We start from the raw sequence: 25,689 nt of genomic DNA, 5'->3' as shown, positions 1-25,689 counted from the left end.
TTGCAAAGTTGCCTTTGATCAGTTTTCTCCCATCAATAAGGGTATAAGTTGAAAACTGGGCCTTTTTAGAACAAATATGTCATGTAGCACTTGTATCAACCCACCATTGTCTTAGATTGTTTACCAAGTTGGCTTGAAATATAATGTTAGTTAGATTTAATTCTAACATGTCTATTGTCACTGACTTATTTTCGGTCATATGCACTTGAGTGACTTTCTTTAGACGTCGGCAGTCTTTGACCTTATGATTCAATTTGTCACAGTTGTGGCATGTTCCTTGGAACTTCTTGGCCCTCCCTTGGCTCTACCGTTTATTAGGATACTTTCTCTTTTTGACAGTGTTTTGTTCAATCAGATTTGCCTTTGCAAATATTGACATTTTTTTATTCTGATTGCTTCTAATTATCTTCTTCAATTTACAGTCTTATAATCAGATCCTCAAGTCTCATCTCTTTTTACTTGTGCTTTAGACAATTTTTGAATTCCCTACACGAAGGTGAGAGTTTTTCGATTATCGTGGCAACTTGAAAAGACTCATTAATTGTCATTCCCTTGGCATACAGATTATGTAGTATTAACTACAACTCTTGGACTTAAGTCGTCACAGTTTTGGAATCAATCATTTTGAAGTTTAAGAATTTATCGACGATGAATTTTTCTAGTCCAAAATCTTCTGTTTTTTACTTTTAAAGAGACTCTCATAATTATTTTACAGTTGTCATTAGAATATACATGTTGTATAATACATTATTCAAGCCATTGAGGATATAGTTTCAACATCAGAAGTCATTATGTCCCCAAACATCATATGTCATCCTCTTTACTTTATGAATCTCACCTTGAGATATGTGTTGAGACTTTAATACCCGGATAGAGGGGGTGAATAGACGGTCCACTTTAAATCGTTCATTTGCTTCCTACACTCATTAGCTCACAGTGAAAATACAAATACGAAACTAAACTAAAACAAGAAAGCAAACGTAACACGTTGATTTACATGGTTCGGATATTAGGGCTCCTATTCCATGGTTGTCTGTAAGGTGGACGATCCCTCAATCCGTTGATGGATCAATCCCCAGAACTCTGGCTAGCTTGATCCTCTTTCTTGGTAGAGAAACATCGTCATAATCTCTTGATCACACACAAGGAACACACTGAGAGCTTTGGATATTCTAATAGACTTTAGCCAAATCTATTGTCATCACCCAAGCCAGTCATCCCAAGTTCTATTATATAGAGCTTGAGGGAAAACATCCAAGTTATTTTTCCACTACTAGTTAATTGGTAAAGTGACAAGTTGACTGACCTCTATGAAAAATCGACTGTTACACTCTGACTGCTCTATACCAGTCGACTGCTGCTAGGACTAGACGACTAGCAGGACTAGTCTACTGGTCCACTTTGGTTGAGAGAACAGAAATATTTTATTCGCTCTCACCAATCGACTAGTAAAATCACCAGTCAACTGGTAAACTCTAAACCTAGGATTTTACCCTGAGTATAATCTTTCATGCACTAATCCTTGCTCGCACAACCTCGATCTTGCCTTCTAGACTCCTCCATCAGTCTTGCGTCCCTCAAATGCTTCCTCATCCTTCACTCTTTGCCTTCAAGAGCTTCCTTCGGTCTTATCCTTTATTGTCGAGTCTTGCATTACCAAGAGATCCTTGCTCCGTGATTTTAATTTTGCTAAGTCACACTTGAACTTACGTTGTAAAACTACACACTTGGACTTGCATCGCCAAACCTCCACACTTAGACTTTGACTTGTTGTACTTGCATCCTGCACATTTATAAGTGCATATCAAATACAATAATAACCTAACTTAAACCTTTATCTAAACATCAAAACCTAGGGTCACACCGATTGTTCCAACAATATGGATAGAGCATCTTCACATAAGAACCTCACAAGGTTCAACATGGTTAGGTAAAACAATATCTTTTGCCGCCACTTCTTGAAATTAGAACATATAAATTTCTCTGATTTCTCACCAAGCGCCTGTGGAACAGGAGTTGTCGATGATGAATCCACTAAGATTACATAAAAATTTATCTTAAAATTATTAGATCTGGTGGTGGTGGTGTAATCTAAGCGCGGGCAGAATGATGGTATAACACTGCTTTGGTGGAGTTAAAGTTAGAGTTGGACTCTATCTCCTTATAACAAATTTACCCTGTACACGATACTTACGGAATATGACAATTGTTTCTCAAGATACAACAATTTTATCTTACGATAATAACACTATAAATTGCAAGAGCTTTTAACTCAAAAAATTCTTCGAACTCTTCAAATGTAAGTATGGAATGCATGCTTACTTTGGAATGAATCAAATGAAAATATTAGGGATCTTATTTATACCAAATGAGAGTAGAAAAATTTCTTGCTTCAAATATATCTCATTCATTCAACTTAAATTGAATGAATTAAATCACATCCTTTCTCAAAAAATATAATATTCCTTTCTAAAAAACATAATGTCTTTTCATTTGAATATCCTCTATTTCGAAATCAACCATTGAGATTAGCGTCCGAAGAGACACTTATCCACTTTCAAATTGAATGAACCAATTTATTTATTTTAATCCAACTACTTAAATTTAATTACTCATTCACACTAATTTTTCAATCGAAATAGAAAGGAAGTCAATCAGAAATAATTCGAGGAGTTGTTATGTCAGCAGATTTTTAACCCTTAAAAAACAAAAAAGTTAAACTAGTTATATTAAATTTAAAATTATATGTAAAAATAGAGATGACAAATAAGTTGGACGGGTTATAAGCTACAAGCTTATTGTAAGACCTTTTAATCCTACAAAATTTTTTATACTGTAGCTGCTGTTAAATACAGGAACTTAACCCTTTACTTAATTTTCCAGCTTATTTTCTTTGATCTATGCAAAAAAAAAAACAACAATTGAGAGTTGGCATTTCTACTAATCATGTTATTAAGGCGCTTCCTTCTTTTCTTTAACTTACCTTCTGTATCTAATAAAATCAAATACAAAGCTATTTATCTTCTGTTATATGCAAATTCTTGCAAAAGATGTTCAAGGTCAGAAATTTCCCAACTAGCTTATTTACTTAGTTTTTACCACTATATAACTAGCTTACTTTGTCCAATTCTTTCCCAATTAAATTTATTAGATTCATATCCATCACCAAATTGGTTCACAAATTCTATTTTGAGGTTCAGAATTGCTATTTTACATTGGGTGATACAAAGAACCAAATCTTCATGTGGGTTTAGTTGCTTAATCAATTAAGTTGCAGAATTGTACTATGACCTGGTGAATAATGCTTCATCTTTTTGTATACAAATCATCTATTTTCCTCTTGCATTCTTCTCCTTGATAGGTGTCGTCACTAGAAAATAGAAATCTTCACTGACTTCTGTGTTTTGTGATTGTCTCCTTATTGTACAGGACGAAAGTTATCTATTTTTCTGCTCTACTAATCTACTCTGCTTGAACAATTGTGTAATTTGTGTTGTACTGTTGTTGCTTTTGTTGAACTAGGACTTTTGAATTTTGATCCTCTGTATCAAATCATTGAGGATCAAAAGTTCACCAACTTCATAATCAATAATGGTATTCATTGCCCCACCTGTTATAAGGGGCCTAGCTCCACCTCTGGTTATAACTGGATGTCGAACGGCTCAACAAGGAAATTGAGTAGTACAAATCTCATGAAATGAAATTATTAAAATATTGCTAGATTTTAAAAGATATTTTACTTTAAAATTACTATTTATTATTATTTTTTTACTGATATATATTTTGTTAATTTTTCATTTTATTTTTCTATTTTAAAACATATATATATATATATATATATATATATATATATATATATATATATATATATATATATATATATATCCATGGACGGCCTATTGAGATCCAGATGCCTAGAAGTCATTCCGAGCATCCTGATTTACTTCTCAAGAATCGGAGTGCTCAAATATGGACCGTCTATAAGTATGTAGGATAAGAATATGTAGAGTATTAATAGAGAAATTTTACCTTGCATGAGTGTCTCTCATGGGAAAGAAACGGTGATATTCATTTTTGTTTATTTTTTAAACTTTTGCCTTTAGGTTTTTAGAGTTCAGTTATAATATTAAACATAAAATTATTTTCAAATTTAAAATAAATTTTGGATGTGCACGAAATGTGTAAAATAATTGGATATGATATCACAATTATATATATACATATTTATGTCGACTGGCCGAGCACCCGGAAGTCTTTTCAGGTGTTTCAATTTACTTTTAAAGATCGGGGCATCCAAATCATACTCAGTAAAGATCGAGGTCCACGGATATATAGGGTATCAAATATATAGACTTATTCAGTAAATATAATTTTCTTCCAATCATGACAATTCCAATAATTATTCAGATATTTTCCTTTTGAATTATTACATGATTGAGACGCAAAAACATAGTCATTAACTTGTTACCGAGATCTTTACTGCCATCTTCGATTCAAGGAGACACTTGGCTGTGAAAATGTATACCGTTAGTAAATTGTAATTTGGAACTTAAGAATGCTTAATTAGAACGAAAACAGACCTCAATATTTCATTCCAGTAGGCAGTAGCCGAGATCTTCGACGAGATAATCCAGATTTATTGAATTCCACTCGTCGGCCGTCGGCGGAGCCGACTCAAGCGTGCCGATGGATGAACCAACGGTGGAGCCACCGACTGAATCGGTTTGAGACGCGCGTAAAACCATCGACGAAGAGGTTAGCTGATGACTTGTTCCGGCTCTGCAGTAGTCGTCGTCTGCTAATGGCTTCTGCTGAGTGGGATTACCGTCGAGGCCATTGAGTATTTGGGAGCCATTAAGGAGGCAGCTCTCGGTCTGGAGCAGGCGGCTCCACAGCCAAGGAGGTGATCCCAGGAGACCCATCAGGTTTAAGCTTGGAGTAGTGGCCCTGGTTAGGGCTTGGAGCAGAAGTTTCTGCAGTGAATGCAACTTGATCACGTCGGCCTGCAGCCGGAGCGAGATGTCGAGGCAGCCGCTCAGGTGGTCGGGTTGCGGCCGGTGGGTCACGGGGTCGATGCCCATTTGCAGGAGCTTCTTCCTCAAGTGCGAGTTCCAGTAGTTCTTGATCTCGTTATCTGTCCTCCCTGCTAAACTGCTCGCGATGGTCGACCACCTTTATTTACATAACCAAACGACAACGTCAGCTAATCGATCAGTCGATAACTGTTTTTAAAAGCAGTTACCATTTTCAAATAGTTGAGACAGAAAATGGTTCGAAGATCTTTAAACTACTTGTTTCCATGGAGGGAGTGGAGATGGACGATGAGTCTCTCCTCTTCCCCCGTGAACTTTCCCCGTTTGATGCCGGGACGGAGATAGTTAGTCCACCGGAGGCGGTAACTCTTGCCGCACCGGTTGAGTCCTCCGAGATTGGGGAGCCGCCGCCAGCACCCTTGGCCATTCTTCTCGACGTAGTCCTTGAGCTTCCTGTCCTCCTCCGGCGTCCACGGGCCCTTCTTCAGCCCTTGCTCGTCACAGCATGCATCAGGCGATCTCCCCATGCCCTAATCAATTGCTCGTCATTACCAAAACAGGAGTGATTCTTTCAGTCTCAAGTAGTAGAATTACGAGGAATGTTGATACAACTTACAGAAGGAAGAGAAGCTTTGTTGATGAGTAAGGTGTATGGTACAATTGCTTTGGCTTGGAGAGTGTGAAGGGTGTTTATATATAGTGCTGTGTGTCTCATTCATTTCCATCTAAAACAGCATTAAATATGAGAAAGAATTGGTTAAATGTATATGGCAATATATAATGTTCGATCAAGTTGGATATATAAATATAAAATATTTTTATGGGTCACAATAATCTTACAAATTGTTTATAGGGAGATAGGTGAAAGTTCATGCATGAGGGAAACTTAAGGGGTGCTTGGTTCGGGTAAGGGAATGGGAAAGGATATAGGAATGATTACAAATATTATTGAAATGAGAATAATACTCATACCCCTCATATTAGTGGGGAATGACCCATTTCTCTATTTAGAGGAATGAATCCGTGTGTCCCACCTTCATTTCCCCAAACCAAGTACAAATTTAGTTTCATTCCCATTCCAAACCCCCCAAACAAGCAGCCCCTTAGTGGTTTTAGCCCACAGAAAGCAAGCATGCATATATATGGTTTTGAAGAGAGAATCGTTGTCGTACGAGCGATTAAGCGTGATTAAGAATTAATTAATGGTATAGTCACGTTTAAATTAATTATGAGTTTTGGTGGCTGAAATTGAATGATACTTTGTTTTCCTCCATATTAAACAGGCCTTGTAGCCTTTAATTAGATATCTACTCCAGTAAACATATACACACAAATTATACGTATATGATGTGTGTGTTAGTACTAGAGATGATTGTGATTTAGACATGTCTAGCTATTAAGTACTAAAGACGGTTATAATTTAATTAATGGTAGTGTATATATCTACTTGTGTAATGTCTGACCTACTTTACATGTAAAGGATTATTGTGCATGGGTAAAATAATTCTTATGATTTATCTGTCTGTATTTAACTATAGGTGTAGCTGACGATACTAGCTATATCACCTTTTGTACTCCCATATATCTACTCAAATATACATCTAGAGCCGTACTTGTATTCGACAGGGACTGAAGCGCATATAAAAAATGACCCTTTTACTATGATAAATAATGATAAAGTTTAATTTACAAATAATATATATATTAAATACATAAATAAATTAAAAATAATATATTATTATAAACACTACTTGTCTAACTATTTTAGAGATAAAAATATTTATAAAATCTGAATAATCCAATTGTCATATTATTTCTTTCTCAATCTATAATATTGATAACTCATTTAGTGTATCATGTAACACTGCGACCAATGCGGTGGCTGGTAATAGCAAGGAGACAAGCAGTAACCACTATGCAATTAGGTTGTCGTTCGCACAAGCGACTGGGGTAGCGTGCAACAACCATCGCGCCGTGCAACTAGGTTACACGAGCAAAGGCCAACCACCAGCCTGTGTTGCATGAGATAGCCACTGTGAGAATTGACGTGATTAGGTCGCACAAACGACTGTTGTTGCACGATTAGGATACAATTGGTGTCGCGTATTGCAAGACGAAAAAGATGGTCAAAGAAGAAGATTAGAATTACCTATTGTTTAGTGAATCCATGCATTGGTAGAAAAGAACACTGGAGAAAAAATCGCATGCAAAGAAGAGCAACACTAGAGAAGAAATTGTATTCAAAGAAGAGTCATGCATCGATGCGTGTCTCGAAGGCGTGAGAATAGGTTTAGCGGCCATTTAGGATCTATACCTCTCATTTTGTTTTGAGTATAATTAAAAAAATGAGCTCTTTATTCGGCGGGGCCCTGAGATGATTGTCTCTCTGGCCTTATGAAAGTTACGGCTATGTATACATCGTCTTGGTTAAATATATTGCACCATTTGCATAGCACAAAATGGCCCGTGCATGCGCACATGAATTCTTTGTATATATGCAATAAGTTAAACCAAATATATATTATGAATAAATAACTTGAATTAATGGAATAATGTAGCAAAGAGGAATAATCCTCCTCTCATTCACAATGCAAAAACTTGAGACTTAACACTTCTCATTTATATTTTCATAAAGAACACTCAAATTTTCACAGAGAAAAAAAATTAAAATAACACGAAGCAAGTGGTTTATTATTGATAAGATGCATGATATGTCGAAGAAGACAAAGCGATCCTCCCTCAGATCGTATGTCATTGGCAAATAGAGTGATTAATTTTTTGGACGAGAATCCCAAGTTAGATTTGCCACAATTGGTTGATGAAATGTCTTCATTATACGTTCGTGACTTTGATTATTTTAGCTTCACATTTCCTCATAAATAAAACAACATTTGTTGGACTATGAACTAGTGGTATTTCGATGAATGAATTACTCTTGTGTTTCGTTCATTGCACCACCTAAATTTTATATTTGTGCATGTTTGAATCACAACTTAACATATTTATATATGCGAAGAAGGTAGATGAGCTAATATGCTCTTTTTTTGAAGTCAAGTATTGGCATGTAAGTTAAGAAAACGACTTGAGGAGGCAAGATCCCTGCATGCAATTAGTTTTCGGCAAGGGACTTAGAGTTGCCAATAATGATATGCACCCAACATGGTCTGCAAATCCTAGGTTTGGCAGGGCATGATTAGGGTTTGAGTCATGCGGACTGTAGCCCAAACTGAGCCTTACCAAGTCTGGCCCGAGTGAGACCCAACCATGGGTGGCTCAGCCTTAGTGATATCTCTAAAAAAAAAAGACCCAAAAAATTTATAATAAAGTTCAATGGGGAAGTATATTATAATATAATATTAATATATAACAAGAAAAATCATATAAAGTAATATAATTAAAATAAGTTTTTTTACAAAGTAAATAATTTTGGACTCATCTATCTTTTCTTGTGTAGAAAAGAATTTTTATTTTTATTTTCTTTTTTGGAGTCACCGATCCATTGAATTTTTTGATATACTGCACTTAAATTATTAAAATCAAGATGCCTAACTCACAATAAATACGGACGGCAGCACGAGATTACTAATATGCCCCCCTCGGTGGATAGGCCATCGCCATCTCCGACTAGGGATGGCAATGGGACGGGGCGGGGGCGGGTTTGCCACTCCCATCCCCGTCCCATTCTTATTTTTTCGGGTTCGGGGATTCCCCGAACCCGAACCCACGGGTTCGGGGATTCCCCATCCCCGCCCCATTTCCAAATTGACCCAAACAAACCACAGACACCAGAAACAGTAGAATATTAACCCAAACAAATCACAGACACAGAAACACCAAAATGGTAGCCGCTATATCATCAATTGCAATCCATGGAGGTGAAAGTTTAACTGTCATGTATTAATACCAATATTATCATCAATATTAATATTAATATTAATATTAATACATGTAATCTGACCTAGCAATCTGGCATGAGCTATTCTAGTGTCTGTGGTTTGCTTGGGTCAATTGATAATATTAATATTAATATCAATATTAATAATATTTTCAAAAATTTTAATATTAATATTAATACTATTATTAATACTTTTTTAAAAAATCATATTATTATTTATTAGTATTAATAATAATAATATTCGGGGCGGGTTCGGGGATGGGGATAATATTCCCATACCCGTCCCAAACCCGCTCCATCCCCGAAAAATCGAGGATCCCTATCCCCATTTCGGGTTTTCCCCGCGGAGCCCCAAACCCACGGGGAAAATTGTCATCCCTATCTCCGACCGAGCCCGACTGCCCGAGACAGGCGTCCACGGTCCACCTGCATGCGGTTGCAGTGGCATTTTGGTAAGTTTGTTGTCCTAAGAGAGAACCGCCATCAAAAAATGCTAAATAAAACAAAAGCGTGGTAGTGCAGTGCTGCCTCAGCGGCAAAGCAAACCCACGCGGCGTTCCGGTGCTCCGCACTCCGTCGGCTACCTTCACGGCCAAGGCAGAAGCACCAAAGCAGCAAGGAGAGTGAGAGGCAGCCTTGCCGGCTCGGAATCAATTCTCTCGTAGTATCCAATAGGAGGTTCTTCTCGTGGATCTCGTTAAACCATGTCTCGAGATCCCAATCCGTTCAGCGAAGAGGACGTGAATCCGTTCGCGGTAATGAACTCACTGTCCTTCACCCTATCGCACTCTTTCTTTTTTTCTCCAATTTTTTTTTCTCGTTTTTGCGTGTTATTAGTCAATTTTAGTACATTTTAATTGGTTCCGGAAGATCTGTCTACCGTATTGGTCGTAGCGTGTTCGTGTTGGCGTATTCTTAAGAAAGCCCTAGCTAATAATCTAGATCTAGGTTGAAATACTAGTCAGGACTAGAAGATTCTTTTTATGATTGTTTCTGTTTGATGCTTGGTGGATTGTGTAAAACATTTTTGTATTTTGCCTTGTTAGTAGATGCGAGTTTGCGTGGCAAGATGTAACTTTGCGCTAATGTCTTTTTCCTCTTTCTCTGCAGAACTCCACTGCTCCTGGATCTAATTCTCGCATTTCCACACTGGCATCGAAAGCTTTTGGATTTGGGAACAAGAATGATGCGACGGTTGACATACCATTGGACAATATGAATGTGAGAATCATGTTATAATCTTGCAGTCTGTGTTAGTTATCATCTGACAAGATAACATATTTATGTTGGCTGATGCAGGATTCTAAGAAAAGAGAGAGGGAACTTGCCGCATGGGAAGAGAACCTAAAACAGAGGGAAATGGTTGTTCTCCACGAACAATACCTTTTTTTCTCTCTATGTTGCGTAGTTTTACTGTTTGGATCTTTTGTGTCTTGTTGCGATCACTTCTTATTCAATATAATGTCTCAATTTTTCAAATGATGAAATATCTCTTTCATTTTCATTTCTCAATCATTTTTTAAAACTAAATATATGCTACTATAGGATATTAAAAGAAGGGAGGACTCAATGACAAGAGGTATGTGGATAATCCATCTTACAGGGTACAAATAAATTTTATGCTAACTAATAGTGCATTGTTACTAATTGTGGTTAATGCCTCTGAATTCAGCTGGTGTTACTATTGAAGAAAAAAATTGGCCACCAATTTTCCCTATCATTCATCATGATATATCTAAGGAAATCCCTGTCCATGCTCAGAGGTTGCAATACCTGGCATTTGCTAGTTGGTTAGGTACTCGTGATGTCTTAAAATTTTTCATTGTCTGCATAAGCTATATCCTTCTGTTTAGTCTTCAAGTTCTACTGGCACTTGCTTGATGATTGTTGAACACTTATTTATTTATTTATTTATATATCTTATTCTTATTATCCAACTGTAAATAAAGCCTTCTCTTTTGAATTCCATATGTTTGTTTTTCAAGGATATAAAATTATTGGAAATCAGTTTTTTGAAAATATGAAGTATGCATAAGAAGTATACTCAAAAGATGTTTTCTTTAATATATTGTTCTATTGACTCCTTAATCGGCTTGTTCTTTGCTCACAACGTGGATTTGTAATTGCCCATGGAAGACTAAGAATAGTGGAGGTCCTTTATATAATTAGGAGTTAATGAACTATGAGCTACTATTTATATTGATGAAGCATTTGATTATATCTTGTTAGTGATGACATTTAATTGACTAGCTTTCTTTGGTAAAAAAAGAACACCTGGACTTCTTATGAAGCACATTTTGATAGTCAATTACTTAAATTCATATTCTGTTTCTTAACAAAATTGTCATGGTAAAAATTCTTAGAGTTTGTTCCCTAAGTAGTCCCCTTCTACCGCGTGAATATATATGTGTCAAATTTCTCTTTGTTGTGTATTCAACAAACTCAAAGTCTTGACTCTTTTTCCTAGTTGAATTTTGATATTCATAAGTGGGAATAAGAACATTTGGAGTTTTAATGAAGCATTTCGATGGTGAATTTATGTAACACTTCAATTTAATCCCACATAGTGAGGTGTGGTATGAAAAAAGGAGATTTATAATCTTCTAGATAAGTTGGCTTTTATTAACATGGTTTAAACATTTTGGGGCAGTGGTTTAAAGATTTTGTTGTCAGTTTGGGTTTGACATGGATGTTAATCCTCAAGTGGGTATATTTATCATGTATCAATCTGATCCTAAGCTTGGATAAAGGAGGGTTGCGTTAGGTTGTCAGCCAATGTTAAATAAGGCAAATATTCCATGAATTGATCTATTAAACTATTGTGTTAATGCTAGATTGTTCTCCGGAAGAAATGTGTTGAAGAGTTCGACTGTAACATCTTGGTAAGAATTGCTACATCTCTATAATTCGGGTGTAGAATTAAATATGCAAGAGTTCGTGTTGTAGTAGGTGTTAAATAGGCAAAAGTTCTCACACCACATGTTGGATAAAGATAAATATTATAGGAAAACTAATGGTCTAAGATTTGAAACATAGAACATAGGAACCCTCATTGTAAAGCAATGGAGGTCGTAAATACGATGATTAGGAGAAGAATTATTATTTTGTGTGTACAATAGATAAAATGGGTAGGCGAGAAGACAAAATGATAGAGAATTCAGGTTTTAAGTTATGATACATAGGAAAGGAAAGTAAAGCAAGAAATGGAGTGAATATTGTTGTAGATAGTTTGTTAAAGGATGAAGTTGTAGGAGTAATTAGAAGGGGGATAGAATTATAGCTTCCTAGATAGTAGTAATGAAAGAAATTATGAATGTAATTAACATATATGCACCTCAAGTATGATTAGATGAAGATATCAAATCAAGGTTTTGAGACGATTTAAATGAAGTATTATAAACCATTCAATCAAATGAAATGATTTTAATAGTAGATGATTTAAATGGGCATGTCTAGTGAAAAATGAGGAATATGAGAGGGTACATAGGGTTATGGGTTTGGATCAAGAAATGAAGAAGAGAAAATTATATTGGATTTTGCGATAACATACAACCTTATACTAGCTAATATATCTTTTAAGAAAAAAGAAAAACACTCGATCACGTTCCGAAGTGGGAATAATAAATCGTAAGTTGACTTTCTTACGCTTAGGAAAAGGGATAGAAAGATTTATAAAGATGGCAAGGTCATCCTTAGGGAGCTTAACTACCCAACGTATGCTAGTAGTGTTAGATATATGCCTAAATCATAATATCAATAGAAGAAAAATATAGACGACTTCTATAGTATGTTTAGTTCAAGTTATCATGCTAACCAAGGTTTTAGCGAATAAAATATAACCTAAGATTGTTTGGTTCAACCTTTAGAATATTCATTTTTTGAAAAAAAAATTTCGAAATTTTTTTTGTTAACCTCGGAATCACGTAAAACCTTACACTTCCAATGTAATCACGTTCCGGATTATATCCTCCATTTGCTGACGTGGCGGGGACTTGGGAATCACTTATTACTTTAATTTAACATGATTAAATAACATAACCTTATATAACCAAGGTTATCAACAATAACTTTCAACTAAATATGTCCCTAGAATTAAGTGGTGAAAGTTAGAGGTTGAGAAAGAAAACATATTTAAGGAGAAAGTATGAATACAAGCATTAAGTGAAATATATGGTGACTTTAATACGACATTGGATAAGATGCTATCAAAGTTGAAAATAGTAGCCAATAGTATACTCGGTGAGTCAAAGGGTCATGCACTAAAGGAATCTTGGTGGTGGAATGAGAAATTATAAAAGAAAGTGAAGGAAAAATAAATAGTCTATAAGGAATTATATATTTGTAAGAACGAAGAAAACTTTAAAAAATATACAATAGACAAGAAAGAGGCTAAGAAAGATGAAGTAAAGAATAAAACTTTTGAACGGTTAAAATTGAAAATTGGATAAAAAAGGTAAAAAGACATTTATAGAATAGCTAAAATAAGAGAGGAAGACAATTGATATTATCTAAATGAGATATATTAAAGATGAATGCAATATGATACTAGTAAATGATGGAGAAATAAAAAAGCGGTAAGAGAGGTATTTTCATCAACTTTTTAATGAAGATTCAAGTGACCAACTTAACTTAGATAATTTAAATAGGTTAAATGAGTATAGATTTTTATCGTAGAATTTAAATTTGAAAAAGTTGTTGGAGCAGATGATATTCCTATAGAGGTATGGAAGTGCCTAGGGAAACAAGGTATTGAATGACTAACAAACTTATTTAACATGATATTGAAAACGAAAAAAATGTTTGATGAATGGAGGGTAAGTATCCTAAAAAAGAACTGTGTTAACATAATATATATTGAACTAATTAAGGATATATATAAGGATATAACGACGAGTAAAGACTTCAGGTAGATTAACTGAAGCATTTCCAATAAAGATACGGCTATATCAAGGATCACCTTTAAGTCTCTATCTTTTTACACTAATACGAACTCACTTGGAGACATTCAAGATATAGTAATGCATGTTGTTTATAGATGATATTGTTTTAGTAGATGAGACACGCGAAAGTATATGCTAGACTAGAATTTTGGCGGAAAACACTAGAAGTGAAAGATTTTAGGTTTATGAAATTTATGTTGAGCAATATTAGATGTAATGAGACAATTGTTAAGATAGGAGATGACGAATTGTCTAGAACTAAGAGCTTTAAGTATTTAGGATCATTTTTATAAAACGATGGAGGGATTGAGAGAGATGTCTTATATAGAATACAAATAGGATGATTGAAATGGACAAGAGCGTCGGGTGTTTTATGTGATCGTAAAGTACCTCTAAAATTTAAATGAAAGTTCTACAAAATGGAAGTTAGATCTACTAGAACACGTGTAGAAGATGAGAGCTATAGAGATGAGGATGTTAAGGTGGATGTGTGAAGATACGAGTATGGACAGAACAAGAAATGAGAACATTATAGAGAAAGTTGGAGTTGCATCTATTGGGGGAAAACTCTGATAGATACATTTAAAAGGGTACAGACATGTACCTAGATAGCCAATATATGCGCAAATTATGACAAATACATACATCAAATGAGTAAGAGGAAGACGAAGAAAGACTTGATTAGAAACAATAAAATAAGATAAAATTTATTTAAGTATAGATGATGATATTGTAGGGGATAGAGTCCCATTGCTTAGAAGGATCTCTATAGCCGACCCACCTAGTAGTTGTTGTTTTATCACATAATTGAATTCATACTTTTGTTCTGCTTTACAACCTTCTATTTTTTTTCTTGATAATTTTGTTTCTGTGAAATTATTTTGTTATTAAGGATGAGTATCCTTAGATTGGAAAATTTTTCAGTAATTCAAATTGATGCTCAGGTTTTGAAATATTTATGGCTTCTTGCTTAATGATCCAATTATTATGCTACACAAGTTGAAAGTACATTTGCTGCATGTGATCTAGGAATTCTTCTCTGTCTATCATGGAACGTGATTGCTGTGATTGTTTGCTGGATTAGAGGGGGAGGTGAAGATTCTTATGAACTATATTCCTTCTTTCACTGTGCAGTTAACTTATTTATTCTACCTTGTTTGCGCTTCATCCTTACTATATGCAATGTTTTCATTTACAGGTGTTAAAATATTTTTACTTGCGGTTATCTATGCTTTGCTTGGATTCCCTCTTTCCTATGTGCTTTGGTACAGACCATTGTATCGTGCAATGAGGTAGGCTCCTATAATCTCTGTAATATGCCAATCTGTACACAGACATTGCTTCAACATGTTGGTTATATTGTAGTTGTATTCAAGTTTATTTAATCACATTTTATTAGCATCAGATGATAATATCTAGCGGCCACAGAGTTCTAAGTCATATTTTTGTTGTATGGATAACTATATTCTTCATTTTGTTCTCTTAATTATCCTACTGTGTAGATGGATTGTTTGCAATTAAATTAAAAAAAATGATAAATCCAGTTTGCCTTATTGACTAGTCTGGGGATGACCGGCCCGGCCCTACGGAATTTTTCCACCGGCCATCAGGATAAATCGGGAAGCGTGCTCGGCGGACAGCCTAGAAGCCTAACATCCTTTGGATGCGCGTCCCATTTGGAGGAAAAAAATTTCTGCAAATATGTCATAGCTGAGGATTGAATCACGGGTGTCCAGGTGACAACCTGAATGTCCTACTGTGACGCCATAGCCCAGGGACATAGATTGTTTGCAATTAGTTCCTTATGGAAGGGGTAAATCAATATTGATTAAAAAGAAATGCTAACCTTATAACAGGACGGCCTATGTAAAACCACGTATATAATTGTCCCCACTAATGTATTTTGCTATAACATGTAGCTAACCAATAAACATATTTCAAACAGAATTCAAATTTCTAGTTGGAAACATAACCTTTTTTTTTCTCAATCCAATTCAATTACTTTGCCCTTCTGGTTATTCTAAATTCACTTAGATACTGATCCATTTAGACTGTACTTCGAATTTATTAAACAACAGCCAATTGTAAATCTAGAGGGCACAATTAGGGTGAGCTTGCATAGATCTTGGTCTAGTTCAGCTCGAACAAAAAATTGATCCAATATGGATGTTATGTCTATTTGGGCGTGGTTAGTTCAACTTTTTCATTAAGTTTGCTTTCTAATTTTTTTTTATATAATATAAATTGATCCCGAGAATTCATTAGGTTAAATGGGCTATCTGTATTTTTCACTTGAACTAAATGACTCATATTTACCAATCAATTTAAACTGCTAAAAAAAGAATATAATGTATTACTAATAAATTATAGTTTCAAAATTTAATTTATTTGAATGGTTGCCATGTACCATATCTAGCCTAGGATATTGTGGCCTCTATGCTGTTCGGATTTGAGGCTATTTATTCATAAATCAAATTTGGTAACATGGTGATTGGTGTATGTTCATAAACTGTTGGAATGAATTTCATAAAGCTAGTTTGTTCATTAAGAATTTACAGAATTGAGTTTTTTTTTTTCTGAATGTTTGACATGTCTCTGTCTGAAAATAGCTACCCAGATGCATTGCTAGCTGCAAGTTCCAACATGGTGATTGGTGAAGCATACTTTGCCAACGCTTACAACTTTCATTGTGCTTCCTTTGTCCTTGTTGAAATAGAGTTCTGGTATCCCCTTGTTTGGTTCGGATGATGCTGGGTCAATGACATTGTCTTTATTGGCGAAAACAATTGAGTTGTTAACCCCTTTCTATTGTCATTCTGAGTTGTTACACAGTCATCAACCTTAGTTTTGCTTCCTCATAATTTGTGGTACCTTTTACTTGAAATTACAGTTTTCTTGATGCTTGCTTTAAATCTCCACAGGTAAAAGGGTCCAAGAACTGTCAAATCATGGTAGTGAGAAAAACAAGTTCTAATATTAATGCCTCAAAATTTAATTTGTAACATTGCAATTTTGATATCCAGAATTCTGTGTTCTATTTGTAATACTTTCGAGCTACTTAAGTTGGCAGGTATTTTTCTTGTTACTAAGCTGTTTCTTTGGTCAAGCAGGACTGACAGTGCACTTAGGTTTAGCTGGTTTTTCTTTGTCTATCTGGTAACTGCATTGGCAAATCTCTTTGTGTTTCTCGTACCTTTCATGTCTTGCTTATATGTTGTCATTACTCATAACCGCTTGTGCAGATCCACATTGGCTTTTGTATTTTTGCAGCCATCGCCCCTCCAATTGTATTCCATGGGAAGTCATTAACGTAAGTCAGAATTTCTACTTCAATTCATGATAAAGGACAATGGAATTGGATTTCTTTCATAGTATTTTACCTCTCTCAAGGATGTTCATTTTAAAAAAAAAAAAATCCTTAGGAATTTGGATGGCAATTTCCTTCTAGGTAATAGTATTTATGAATTGGGGTCGCTAGATGCCTGATAGTAACATGGCGTAGAGTTGACTGATTCCTTAGGGAAGATAAAAAAATTTAGCCATTTGTGCTTCAACATCAATATTATTTTTTTTCTTTTTCAGCAGCAATTAATTTTTAGCTTTATCTCTCCAGCCCACCACTGTTTTCAAAACTGGACAAAGCAGGTAAGTGCGACCTAAATTGGGAACTTGGACATGCCCTTTGGTTGAGTGTTAAAACTGGAATTACAAAGGGTCAAATACAATCAAACCAGGAAAACCATGCAAAACCTTAAAATTTAAAACCAACTAAAAAAAATGAGATCAATGATTGAAGAAAATGACAATCAATATGAAATATACTTCACAAACTTATTCCATTGATTACAAATTACTTGCAACAAGAAGAAATGGGGTAAATACCAACAATTGATATCCACACAGTACAGTCGGGTGAGATGTGGATTGCTGTTAACTTTTTGCCAAAGAGATTGGAAGGAGCAAAAATGCTAGTGAAGAAGAGCTTGGTTGAGAAGGAAAGTTTGGTGGGAGAGGAGAGGCTGCCTTGATGTGACTTGCTAGAGAAGAGATTAGGAGAGTGCAACTACTGCAGCTAGTGGTGGTAGATCATGTATTCATATTTGTAAAAACCCTATCCTGAACCAACTAATTAAATTGGTTGAACAAACTCAACAAGGAATGTGTAACTTCTGGGAAAGTTCTTGCAACCTTATTCACTTGAATCATACACATTTATATACATTGATCATCCACAAAATAAGGATGTAAAACCATGCATGATAATTGACAAAGAAGGAAGAGTATCACCAAATACAAGGTACCAATATCAATATGAACTGGAAAACAATTGAAGAAAAATCAGAACAGAATCGGTGTAAACAAGGGCAAATCCTTTTCCTTTAACACTCCTCAAATTGGATATGCTGGAATTTTCTTCAATTTGCATTGAGCACAGATAAATTTTGTCGGATTACCAAGTTTGATTGGATGACACATTTGGCTAAGATGATCTGCACAAACTTTATGATGACCTGATATCTTAGACACGCCCATGAAGTCTATATTATCACTTGACTTTAATTGGATGACCCACTTGGCCCATGGGTGATATGCGTAAGATACAAGAAGATGGGATATTTGAGACATAATCATGGAATTTGGATTACTGCATAATCCTGGATCAAACAATCAATATGGTTTGTGGGTGATCTGTGCGTCTAATGGGATGATTGGAAAACTTTAGAAGGAAACAACATAGGTAGGAGTGGATAATGAGGAAGTCTAAAGCACAAATCGATGTGGAAACAATTAGTTGGCAATGGAGGTGTTGTGGCAACAAAGCACCAACGAAACCGATGAGACTGTCTATAGGAAATAGCGGAGCTAGTAATCTACTTGGAGAGTGATGTTAAAAGGAAAGGGGAGACCATGATCATCCTAGGGCCTCTCCTTCTGTGAAGCACGGACACTCCCAATGTTTTTTTTTTGGAAGTGTCGAACACAGACATGACACGCAAATATGCGTATCGAATACAGCAAAAATCGTGTCATTGACTTTTTAAAAGTTTGACCAGCCGAATACGGCTAAGACACGGATGGGATACATTTTTGGATACATTTGGGCTCAATTGCAAAAAATAAAAAATTGCAAGGGTTAAATTGGAAAACAATAAATTTATGAGGACTAATTAATAAATAAATTAAAATGAATTGGGCCTAAAAAAATCCTAAATTAGTCCTTTCTTTGATTTTTTTTTTTACTTGTTTATAATGGATTTGATGTTTTATATTTTATTATGTTTACTTTTTGTTCGTAATAGATATTATGATTGATGTAATATGGTTTTCTATTCTAGGATTTTTAATTTCACACACACACAAACTATTTTTATACTTTTAATAATCGCCATATTCTATACGTATCGTGTCTTTTATTTTAAAAATTTTCAGCATCGCCGGACACGAACCGTATCCGTGTTGTGTCCAATATGATACTCGCATGTGCGCGCGCACACACAAACAAAATATTTTTATATTTTTAATAGTTGTCGTATCCTATACGTATCGTGTCTTTTATTTTTAAAATTTTCAGGATCGCCGGACACAAACCATATTCGTGCGCACACACAATATTTTTAATAATCGCCATATCTTATACGTATCGTATCTTTTATTTTTAAAATTTCCAAGATTGCTGGACACGAACCATATCCACGCGCGCACACAATATTTTACCCCACCATGCGCCTGACGTCTGTGTACCTGCATGTACCTCTCTCTATATCCGTGGGGTCGACACTAGGGGGTCGTTAATGTAGCGGATCTATATTTTTTTATATATATTTTTAATAATCGCCGTATCCTATACGTATCGTGTCTTTTATTTTTAAAATTTTCAAGATCGCCGGACACGAACCGTATCTGTGTTGTGTCCGATACGATACCTGCGCGCGCACACACACAATATTTTTATATTTTTAATAATCGTCGTATCCTATACGTATCGTGTCTTTTATTTTTAAAATTTTCAGGATCGCCGGACACGAACCGTATCCGTGTTGTGTCCGATACGATACCCGTGCGCGCACACACACAATATTTTTATATTTTTAATAATCGTCGTATCCTATACGTATCGTGTCTTTTATTTTTAAAATTTTCATGATTGCCGGACACGAACCGTATCAGTGTCATGTCTGATACGACTCGCACACGCACATGCACACGCACACGCACAAAATATTTTTATATTTTTAATAATCTCCATATCCTATACGTATTGTGTCTTTTATTTTTAAAATTTTTCGGATCGCCAGACACGAACCGTATCCGTGTTTGTGTCCGATACGATACTCGTACCCGTATCCATGCAACATAACTCTCCTCTAACCAAAAAGACAAGGGAAGGTGACTTGTTTATCAATATTGTTAATAAAGAAGCAATGGTGGTCTAAGATGATTGTGGTGAGAATAACTAGGTAATAATATTAATATGAATCAGGAAATAATTTGAGAGAAATCAAAACAAGATCAATGCAAATTGGTATGAATCTCTTCCATTTGATAGAGCATATTATTTAATTACCTTCTCCGTGTTGACCTAGGGACGGGTTGGCGGAGGCGCTGGGGGCGAGCGAATCGCCTTTTGCCACAATATTATTTAATATAACGTATTGAAAGCATTATGATACATCAAAATAAGCTAAAGGATGCATCAATGGGATCTAACTATCATCAATCTTTTAAGGCTAAAACTGAAATTGATACAATGACTATCAATGGGCTAACTTGAATCCATCGCTAATGTCATCATATCACTTGTCATCGGAGATCCTGCAAGCACAGCGGAAGTCTTCCACAGGATTGAGCTGACAACCTAAGGTTCTTTTCAATGGGGGAGAATCATGAAGGAGAGGAGAAGTCAATTCAATATATCCTAACTGAATTAATTTTCTTCCTTTATATATCCCTAACCCGTGGGGACTGTTCACCATAAAGTCCATACCTTGTTTTTTGAGATGGGTCGAATGATTGGTCTAGTTTTGAGATGGACATCTCGACCTTGATATGCAGACTCTTCGTCCATCTCCTTATTGGAGCAAAAGGTGATATCACTCCCTAAGTGGTCTAGTATCATCGGTCCTATGATAAGATTCAAATAGGTAAATCACGGGGGACATTTTGCCCTAGTATAGTGGCCTTTGCATGGTGGAGATCAAACATCCAATGAGGTATTTTGCATCTGTTAAGAATGGATCCCAAGACCTATTGGATCAAACACTCGTTAATTACATGAAAAATCTTTATTTGATTGTGTTGAACATTTAAATATGGTTTTCATCAGCTTCAACGTACAAATGAAAAGAAAATATATGTTTTGATTTTTGATTTTTTATGTTCTTTACAAATGGATTTTTGGAATTTACATTTCCTCCTTTCCTTCCATCCAAAAGAAACTCTTTCTTCACTCCAAATGAAACTCTTTCTTCCCTCCAATAAAATATAAATCCCCCCTTTTCTCTATCGGCATCCTTTCCTCGCTATTTTGTTCCCTAGGAAACACAGCCTAAGGGAGAAATGTTGGAGCATCTAATTATAGCGTGCGTATGAATTTCCCTTAGGCTCTGAAAAATTGTAAAATTCTATTCGTCAAAGATAAAAAATATTTAAAAAAATTGAAAAGAAAAAAAAGTATTTTTAATCTTTCTTTTTATGCGAAAGTGAGTTTTCATCCTAAATCGGATGGGAGCAATATAGAACTAGGAAGAAGTTTTCATCTTTTCCTTCCCCCTAGCTTTTTGTCAAGGGAAAAGTGCAGTGAAAGTTGGGGAAATCTTTTTGTTACTATTTTTTTTGTTTTTTTTCCTAGGAAAAACACCCTTAAAGATTGATTGATATGTCAAATGATTTGGACCAGCTTATAATGTCTGTTAGGATCATGCATTATCGTTGATGCCATTTTCTTTCTGTCTAATCAGGGGAATCCTGGCGGCAATTGATACCTTCTCAGATCATGCGTTAGTTGGGGTGAGTTCATGATTTATACTTCTGACATTAGAGATTTGAGTCATTTTGTACATGGATACTGATTCTATTTGCTTGCATAATATTTTTTTGCTAATGTATTTTATCTTTTTGTTTTATACTGACATGTCTTTGGTAATGTATATTCTCAAAATTCTTCAGTGGTTGTAAAAGCTTACACATGTTGCCCTGATTACAGATCTTTTACTTGGTGGGCTTTGGGCTGTTTTGCTTGGAGACACTAATAAGTTTGTGGGTACTTCAGGTTTGTACTAGAAAATAACCTTGCTTTCTACCAAAAAATAATCTTGTTTTTTTTTTCCCTTTAAAGCGCGTAACTCATGCAAACATCTGCTATTCACTTACTCTAGTCACTTGTGAGATTGAACATCTCATGTAGCTTGTAGTTATTTTAGTTCTCCAACTTTTCTTGTTGTGTATGCTCTCCATTACAAAAGGTCTGGTGTGATGATTTATCGGTATGCATTTCCTTGCAGAAAATTTATATGTACTTCAGAGGACACAAGTGACGCTACAGGGAGAAGAACTGCTTTATGTTGCAGAAGGTTATGATACGAACTTGGGATTTAGTTTGAGATTTTGGATCAAGTTGTATCAGGCAGAGATGCGTGCGTGAGTTTTAATGTGGATGCAATTCATTTAGTTTTCCTTATTTTTTTCCAATTGCTACAGCAGTCAAACAGATGTCATCGTGCTTCATATTATCGTGTTAATCTGTGGAATGACAAACGTGGTAAAACCTTAACAGAGTAGGGGTGCGTGAGATGTTGTGGAGACACTTCTTTTAGTTCTCTTATATTCCAATTGCTACAACAACTTGTAAATATAAAACTAAAAGATCCAAAATATCAAACTAAGTCTTTTCCCTAAATTTCGAACTCGTATCGAAAAGATCAAAATAAATTGGCTCGTTTGAGAAGTTCCATGCTAAAATCCTGAACAGGCAAATGCAAGTTGACGTGATTTTTGCAAGTGTGAGCTCTGCTCGACTGGATCGATCACACAATGTTAATTGGTGACGAGATATTTTAGTTCTATTTTATAAATTTTATAGTAAAATATATATAATACTATAACGGATGGTAAACAACCAAGTAAATACATTATGAGAGAAAAAAAAAATTTCTAATTGAAAAGCGAACCGAACCGAACAAACAACCAGGTTAAATTTCCGGTCTGGATTTTCAAGTTGGAGTTAGGGTTTCTTGCCGCCTCCTATGTATGCCGCTCTTATCCGAGGGTTGGGCTTCATCGATTCGTGCTGCAAGCTGAGGCATTCAACTGGCCGCGCTGCTGTCTATTGTTTTTGGATTGGTGCCCCTGTGTCGGTGGGGGGTCGCTTGGTGATGAATGATAATAATCGTCGAAGCTCGAGCTATATCGTGCAGATCTGCTTCAGCGAGGCGATGATGGAAGGTAGGAATTCCTCGGTGGGTTATTTCTATCCCCGATTCGGGACGGAAAGAGGAGCTTAGGAAGAATATGTATACTTCTCTTGCTCCTCACTCACCACCTGAAAAAAAGGAAAAAAAGAAGGTATTTTGATTTTTTGTTTTCTGAGTTTGGGTATTAATTTGCTGACGATGATGACAAAAAGGCCGGACTCACAGCTGCCCTGGAGATCCATCCTTCAGTGGGTAGTAGAATGATGCAACTTGCGATGAAGGTGTTCTAGCTGAGTCAGCTCTTTTGGTTTTGAATAACAATCCTTAACATGAATAGAGTTCCCTTGGTATTCAAGATCATTCTGCTCTTTATTTGAAAAGTTTTCTCCTTCATCGAAACTAAGTCGACTGCTTTCTTATTGAACTAGCACAGAAGACATTCTCTTCGTATAAGGTATGCAATACTTTTCAAAAAAATATAGCTGATTTAATTGCTAGCTAGGAATCTGTTCTAATGCAGCAAAGACCAAAAAATCATGGGCATGAGCTTAATTTCCTGCTACATCCAACAGGATAAGATATAGCTGCTGGTGAGTAAACTTTCAATTGGCAAGTTTAATTTCTATTTTCAAAATAAAAATTAGCCATTGTCTAACTATCTATGATCTTTGAAGTGGTCTTCACGTAAGCCATTGTTTAACACTTATAATAAGAGAGTACAAATCATTGTGAATTCATTCCATTCATGTATACCATAGATTAGTTTCCATGCTCATTCTTTAAAGCTGCAAAATTATTTTGGCCAGTTTCTAATATCAGGATTGTTGCAGCAGAGATTTTACCTTTTGCAGCAATCATGGAACTGGAAGTGATAAAAGAAATTGTTTTCATCCTTTGCTTCGTCCACATGGCTCGAACTTCTCGTCGCTAGCAAAAAGGAGCTAGCTAGCGGCCGATGCTTCATGGAGGCCGAAGTCGGAAATGGCTAAGAGGAGACAGAGTTATTATTATTATTATTTTAAATTTTGGTTTTTGATGTAGATTGTAGTTATTAAAAAAATTTCGGCTTCCAATCAACTAATCTGATTTCTAGATCCGTACTTGAATCTGTTATCCTAAAAACTGTTCTAGTATGTGGGCAAAAAAAAAAACAGTGTTCAAGTATGAACATATTGAATATTGAAAATTAAAATAGCCTTCCTAATTATTTAATCCAAACCTCTTAGTCTTAATTTGATATCTGAAGTAGCTTAATCTAAAGTTTCCCTCTACAAGTCTTATTCCTTGTACTCATTATCTATTACTCATTGACTCTATTGGTCAGATTGTATGTCATGACTATCCTTAAATATTTTTTATTCTTATTAACTATTATATTTGTGATTAAATAAAAGACTTGGTCAAGAGAAAATTTGTCCGTATGATTTTGGCAGTTTGGAACCAATCTGAGTTCCAGGAATGACCCACCACTGGTTCTTATATGCCGGTTCAACTTTGAGCTCATCTATTAAATCCGACCACACTTTGGAACCAATAATTTAGAACCGTCGGTTCAATAATTCTAGTAAATTGATCTTTAATCTTAATTGTTTCAATTTATAATTTGTTATTGTTTAAAATGATTAATATTTTAAAAAATATTTAAAAATTATAAATTTATAAAAAAAATATAAAAAAGACTTCCATTTACTTAAGTTACTATGCATCCTTTATGATTTTAGATTCATTACCGGACTTGGATAAAGGAGACGAGTTATATTAGGTTATCAGTTGACATGAAACTATAACAAATGTTAAATAATATATCTATTAAACTATTATACTAATACTATGTTCTTTCCTAGTAAGAATGTGTTGCAGGTTTCGTCTGTAATGTCTTGGCAATAATCACTACATCTCCACAACTCAGATGTAGTGTTAAATATGTAAAAGTTTGTGTTGTAGGGTCCGACTGTAACATACCGACAAGGACTGTTATATTTCCATAAGAACTTCGATATAACATTAAATGTAGGATTAGTGCACGTGAGAGAGGGGAGGGGGTGAATCACATGTATTTAAAAATTTTCTTTTTCGATTTTATAAAAGCAATTACGCAATAGAATTTTTTTTTAAAAAAAGACAAAAACGAAGTAAGAAAATAAAAGTATGCGATCAGTTACTTGGTTCAAAGCCTTCGTCGACTCCTACTCCAAGATTCACGATCTCTCGAATCATATCGATGGGTAAACTATTAAAAACCTTTTCCATAATCGGTAGAAATGGAAATCGAATATAAGAACGAAGTAAAGGATAGTGTAACAACCTACACTGCCCTAGCAACAAAGTAAATAACTTAAACTAAATTTTTACCAACACAAGATTGCCAAAGTTGAGTGCGATAGTAGTACAGTAGATTTCGCGTAGTCAGA

The 25,689-nt window shown here is 35.2% G+C and overlaps 1 protein-coding gene, 1 long non-coding RNA gene, 1 other non-coding gene and 1 pseudogene across 7 annotated transcripts; 3 read left to right on the top strand and 1 right to left on the bottom strand.

Annotated features, from left to right (window-relative positions):
* Window positions 1-4,854: 4,854 nt before the first annotated feature.
* Window positions 4,855-5,560, bottom strand: LOC122010592 (annotated as a pseudogene).
* A 3,862-nt stretch (window positions 5,561-9,422) lies between these two features.
* On the top strand, window positions 9,423-22,671 carry LOC122007870 (secretory carrier-associated membrane protein 4-like). Of its 2 annotated transcripts, XM_042563399.1 has the most exons (12): window positions 9,424-9,683; window positions 10,039-10,149; window positions 10,228-10,290; window positions 10,474-10,507; window positions 10,601-10,723; window positions 14,898-14,960; window positions 15,067-15,160; window positions 16,979-17,024; window positions 17,111-17,178; window positions 21,827-21,875; window positions 22,072-22,137; window positions 22,370-22,671. In XM_042563399.1, the coding sequence occupies exons 1-12, from the start codon at window positions 9,633-9,635 to the stop codon at window positions 22,400-22,402; spliced, it is 801 nt and encodes a 266-aa protein (XP_042419333.1). In that variant the 5' UTR covers window positions 9,424-9,632; the 3' UTR covers window positions 22,403-22,671. The 2 variants fall into 2 exon arrangements, with proteins under 2 accessions (XP_042419335.1, XP_042419333.1); XM_042563401.1 differs by lacking the exons at window positions 16,979-17,024; window positions 17,111-17,178; window positions 21,827-21,875; window positions 22,072-22,137; window positions 22,370-22,671 and adding an exon at window positions 16,478-16,972 and having other exon boundaries at window positions 9,423-9,683.
* A 373-nt stretch (window positions 22,672-23,044) lies between these two features.
* On the top strand, window positions 23,045-24,378 carry LOC122007869. 4 transcript variants are annotated; one of them, XR_006119141.1, is made up of 3 exons: window positions 23,059-23,429; window positions 23,504-23,868; window positions 24,112-24,378. It is a non-coding gene; the product is annotated as an uncharacterized LOC122007869 (long non-coding RNA). The 4 variants fall into 4 exon arrangements; XR_006119140.1 differs by having other exon boundaries at window positions 23,045-23,868; XR_006119142.1 differs by having other exon boundaries at window positions 23,045-23,868; window positions 24,109-24,378.
* Window positions 23,472-23,577, top strand: LOC122013212. Its single transcript, XR_006120534.1, has one exon. It is a non-coding gene; the product is annotated as a small nucleolar RNA snoR113 (small nucleolar RNA).
* Window positions 24,379-25,689: the final 1,311 nt, after the last annotated feature.

The sequence above is a fragment of the Zingiber officinale genome, chromosome 8A (genome assembly GCF_018446385.1).
Source record: "Zingiber officinale cultivar Zhangliang chromosome 8A, Zo_v1.1, whole genome shotgun sequence".
Classification (NCBI taxonomy): domain Eukaryota; kingdom Viridiplantae; phylum Streptophyta; class Magnoliopsida; order Zingiberales; family Zingiberaceae; genus Zingiber; species Zingiber officinale.
The sequence above is the reverse complement of the archived record's forward strand: the minus strand, read 5'-3'. Positions and strand labels throughout refer to the sequence as shown.